The sequence below is a fragment of the Cyprinodon tularosa genome, unplaced genomic scaffold (assembly GCF_016077235.1).
Source record: "Cyprinodon tularosa strain WSP-4 unplaced genomic scaffold, ASM1607723v1 ctg420, whole genome shotgun sequence".
In the NCBI taxonomy this organism is placed as follows: domain Eukaryota; kingdom Metazoa; phylum Chordata; class Actinopteri; order Cyprinodontiformes; family Cyprinodontidae; genus Cyprinodon; species Cyprinodon tularosa.
In genome coordinates, this window is record NW_024039142.1 from 960,682 (window position 1) to 966,196 (window position 5,515).

Sequence of the window (5,515 nt, forward strand, 5' to 3'; positions counted from 1 at the left end):
AGGATTTACTTCCAAGGACTGGGATTAACATGAAGGGTAGATTTTGTGCATAGCAAGGAGGGCTGCAACTAACAATTGTTTTGCAAATTAATAAATCTGTTGATTATTTTTTCAATTAATTATCCAACAGCAAAACATTCCTTAAAGAAGACTTTTTACAACATTAAACCAGGTAAAACTAAATTTTTTTCACTTGAGGAGTTCTGGTTAGAGAAAGAAGAGAAAGTTTTCTTATCCTAAATGCAACATGTTTATACATTTAAAAAAAAAAAATTTTGGTATAATTACTGCTAATTGGGTTGCTCTGTCAGCTAAAGACATGTTTCAGAGTCTCTATACTCTAGTTAACAGTTAATTATTTACTAATTAGTTGACGGTTATTAAAATAATTGATTAATTGTTTCAGCGCTATTAGCAAATCATTGCTAAGTCGATCTAAGCATATGGTTCAGATTAGTATCCTATTAAAGACTCTGAAATTCCTGGTATTTCCTAGAGTTCTTGATGCTGGACAGGAGACTCTGATGGGAGTGGTGACCTAGTGGTTAAGGCATAGAGCTTGGAATTCTAAGGTTCTGAGCTCGAGCCCCACTCCCACAGACTGCCACTCTAGGTCTCTGAGCAAAGACCCTTAACGCCCACAATGCTCCCCGGGAGCCACACAATGGCAGCCCACAGCTCCCCAAGGGGATGGATTAAAAGTAGAGAGTTAATTTTGCTCTGTAACCATGACAGTGTAATGACAATATCAACTCTAATATGGTTCCCAGGCTTTTTGGAAGAGAAGCAGGCCACCACTATAACAGAGTATACATCACTTCAATGAGGTACATTTCCACAATTTATTGTGCGTTTTATACCAAACCCATCTGAGGTGGGGTTTCTTTGTCCTAAAATCTCAATACTAAACTCATCTTAACCCACAGGTTTGTCTGGCATAAAGACATAAATATGAGGCTTTGTGCACACTGTAGGCCAGTAGCTAACAGAACTGGGTCTCTGTCTTTGAATACATAAGCTATAAGGTAATAAGGTATTAGTTTGTTTAAAGATTTTAGTTTTTCTTGTTTTTCAAGGGATATTAGAAGTACCATAGCTAAATAAATAACTCAAAGGTTCCATTTTTTACAACAAATCTAATGTGAGACCCAACTTTTGCAACTAAAGCAAATATTATTATTATTTATTTTATTTTTTATTTTTTACAGTACTTTATCCAGGGTTTAAATAAATCTGTCCAGCTCGGCACAATGTGCTCTGTAGTGAAAGTGGCAGTGTTCCAGAGACTGGTACTAAGTTGGTCTATTTTCAAAAAAATCCATTGGATAATCCATTGTGAAATGCCTGCATCTTATACAGGTTTAAATTTGCATTAAATAGTTATAGTCCTTGGCAATTACTAAGCACCACCTTGTAGTTGTGTCTTCATCAGCAGGGTGTTCTTGAGTCACCTCAAATGGAGCAGAGGGTTGGAGGTCAAAGGTGAGGATGACATCATTTCAGGAAAGAACGCATCAGCATGACTTTTGTGAAGGTTTAATACTGGAAGAATGTAGAGTGCTTAAGTGGTTTGGTTTTTAACAGTCTCATTAAAGTTTTGAGACCTATTTCATTTGAATTGAACTAATATTTACAATTATATGAACAAAACAAATAGCTGTAGAAATGTATCAAAGCATCATACTGTAGTTTGAAATTTTGCATGCATACAACAGTTAAAAAAAACATCTAATAAATTGTCCATAGGATGATCAATTTTTTACGTTTTTCCACATTTGTCCTGTTACTTTTCATCTTAGTTTATAAATGAACAAATAGAAGACACCAAGAGTTTTGCAGAGTCAAATCATTTTCATGTTGAACTTGCGTGCACCCCCCTGGCCTCCACTGGCTGCAGGTCCGTCAACTTTTCTGAAAGAATACTCAACAGAGAAGTTGTTCTTGTGCTGTCCTCTCCCCCGACTCCACACAAAAAGCAAAATGAAGCAGAACAGGACCACTCCCAGAAACATGATACAGCCCATAGCTGTAGATATAAGAATGGTTTTAAGGTCAAGGGTGAACTTCAAGAACACCTTGGTGTCATTCAAATTTGTGTCATTAAGGTCCCCCGCATAATATGTGCGGTTAGCCATGAGTGCTGCATCCAGCGGCAGTCCACTTACTGTAAGTGTAGCAAAGTAGGTGTCATTTCCACCAGCATTGCTAGCTATACAAATGTAGGTTCCACTATCTGTTACCTGGGCATAACGTATTTCCAGGGTGCCCTCCGGTAATACAGTCAAGCGTCCACTACTTTTTGTAGTTATGCGCCGACGCTGAGGAGTAATCCAGTATATAATTGGTGTGGGTTCACCTTCTGCTCTGCAGATAAATGAAACGACTTGCCCTTCACGTGCAGATATCTGCTGCAGTTTCCTGTTGCGGATTTTAGGCTTCTGACAGGTAAAGTGGTCAAATAGAGCTGAGTCAGTGAAAGCACTCAGAGCCTGTCCTTGGACTTCAACAGGGGCTATACACACAGGGGAGGCACCATCAAAATTGAGGGTCTTCCTACGTTGAAGGATCCAGAGCAGACGACAATCGCATGCAAGAGGGTTTCTGTCCAAACGAAGCGTCTCCAAAGTGTTGACAGACTGAAAGGCTCCCTCCTCTAGGGTTACCAACCTGTTGCTTGAAAGATTCAGAAGCCGTATTTGCCTCAGACCCCCAAGCGCATAGGGCTGCACTACTGCCAGGTTAGTGTTGACTAGATGCAGCTCCTTCAGCCTGATGAGGTCTCGCAGGCCCCAAGACTCCAACACAGTTATTGGGTTGTAAGAAAGATTGAGGATGGTGAGGTGAGCCAGACTACGAAGTGCAGATGTTGGTACAGAGGTGATGTTGGTGTGGGTGATGGACAGCCAAGACAAATTAAGACCCTGTAGGCTATGAGGGGATATGTATTCCAAAAATGGCCAGTGATCAATCTCCAGACCCCTAAGATTTCCAAGTTTTCGAAAATTCTGGTCGTCTAAGGAGGATATGCTAAGATATCGGAGCCTCAGAGTTACTAGATTATGTAGATAAGATAATGATTGACTGGACACTGATGTCAGGTTGCATCTTTCAATTGTCAGTTCCCTGAGTCCTACCAAACCAAGAAAAGCTTTGTTAGATATGTAAACCAAGTCATTGTCACCAACTTCCAGATTCTTCAGACTTTTTAGGTCCTGAAAAGTGTAGTCCAAAAGAATTACAATCTTATTTCCACTTAAATCCAATGAGGTGAGGTTGGAGAGACGTGAGAAAGCACCCATTGGAACCAGTTTTAACTGGTTACCCCTTAGAGAAAGTGTCTGCAAGTTCTGAAGACTTGAAAATGCATTTGGCTCCAGGACGCTGATCATATTATCACTAAGTTCTAATTTTTCCAGGCGTGAATATGGAAGAAGATCATCTTGTTCTATCCAGCGTAGTTTATTCCCACTTAGGTCCAAGACTTTGGTGTCTGGTGGGATTCCCTCAGGCAGGGAGGAAAGGCGTTTAGCAAAACAGGACACAGTCTTCAGCTTGGTAATGCAATCGCAACGCTGAGGACATCCTTGACTTTGGGTGGGTGACACTGTGATCATCAGCAGCAAGAAGAAGAAAGGCTGGTGCCAACATACATTTTTCCCTTTATAAATCCCCATGGCCTTTCTCTCTCTTCTTCTGTCTTCTTTTTGGGTTTCAATCACTGGGTCTTGACCTGAGGAAAAAGAGAGGAAAAAGATTAAATCAAAGGAGAATGTGAAATTAAGCAGCACAAATGTAGATAAAGCTATAAAAAAGACTGAGATTAAACGAATTCAGGAAACATTTCTATCAATTCAAATGACAAAGAACAGAAATGACAAATTGAAAGCTAAAGCTCAATGATAATCCCCAAAGGCTCTGATGTCTGGGTGAATGAGTTACCTTAACAATGGTTAATTATGCCTTATTGAAACGTGTAAGGTTTTATGCTAGACAAAGATCTTAATAACTACTGTAGCGACTATCAAGTCATTACATTTTAATCACTTTTGAGTGTGGCTTATCCAGATTCTAATGCACTCAGAGAAACTTTGTCGAGACTGAGAGGTAGCTTTGGGGTTTCTCCCAGTTATTGAATATAAACGGAAAATGAATGACGGTCGAAAATCTAAAGATGCGATATGAGCAGGCTGGATGGTTGACAAATTACAGTAAGATAAGACAGAGGTTAACCAATGTGTAGCTGCAAGTCAAACCCATATGATAAACAATCAGCCAAAACCTTTTGCTCTGTCACCTCTGCATCTACATAGCTTTCACCCCCACACCGCCACCAGAGGTTAAGTGAAATATAGGTGAAAATATTGCCACCCAGATCAAACCAAATGAAACACCAAACTACAAATGGCTCTTACAGCTATCGAGTCTCCCTTTATCCTATGAGTCAGTTGTAAATCTGATGGCAATACGATGGGTAATAAATCTTTCTGTGTGTCCTTCCAGTTCTTGCATTGTATACTGAGTAACAAAGTTTTAGGATCATCCTATTCATGAAACCTTGTGTAAGATATCCTAAAATACATGATGAACTAAACAAACTGGATTTCAAACAGCAAATAGCCCTGCAAATGGACTCTGATTGCCCATTTCTAAATTTATCATTTCAATATGCAGAACGTCAAACAATGGATGTAAAACAGATTTAACCATTTTGTATAAAAATCCATGCTGAAAAACAAAACCATGGGATAGAGAACTATAAACCCATGGAGATAAGTCTTCATGTGACCAATGGGTTGCAATGAGAGACACACAAACATAAACAAATTCCACCAAATTTCTCCATGATGGATGTCATCTACTAAGTAGGAATCTCCCCATAAACCCAGCATGACATGCCAGCTAACAGCATCAAGGGTAACACCCAGATGTGCATTATCAAAGGCAAATGAAATGGTGAATCGGACTGTGTATCTTACATAAGTCTCACACACATCTGCTCTGAATATACAGAGCATTAAATGGTCGAGCATGGCATTAAAAAAAACTGTGGTTTAGTTGTTTGCTGCTTTTCTTATTCCACTACCATCGTTTACAAATTCCCATTTGAAACATATCTAGCCCTTTGTAATTAAAGGCCTGATTGCAGAGATAAATCTTAAACCTTTGAAAAGTATTTTCAATTAGGTGTATTATAATAATTTAAGCAGTCCACTTTTAATCACCCAGTTTTTCAGCAAACTTTCTCACCACTTTATTTGCTGTGCTTGCTCAGTTTCTCGTTGACATAAATAATAAATCAAATGGCAGCAACCTTAATTAGAGGGTTCTAGAAGAGGTGGGAATCAATTAGCTACATTTACACAGATATATTTAATATTAAATTGTATTGGAATATTTATTGGCACAAAACATATATACATATATATTTCACAATAAGTCACAAGTAACCCTTAAGTCAAGCCAGGAATAACAAGTCCCAAGTCAACAAGAATGCTTAAAACACAATGCAAATCAG

General features: G+C 38.9%; 1 protein-coding gene across 1 annotated transcript; it reads right to left on the minus strand.

Annotated features, from left to right (window-relative positions):
* Positions 1–218: 218 nt before the first annotated feature.
* On the minus strand, positions 219–4,515 carry lingo3a (leucine rich repeat and Ig domain containing 3a; the record flags this gene model as incomplete). Its single annotated transcript, XM_038299207.1, has 2 exons — positions 219–3,730; positions 4,400–4,515. Coding segments are annotated over 2 exons (2,005 nt in total), but the record flags the coding sequence as incomplete, so codon positions are not given.
* Between the last annotated feature and the right edge of the window lie 1,000 nt (positions 4,516–5,515).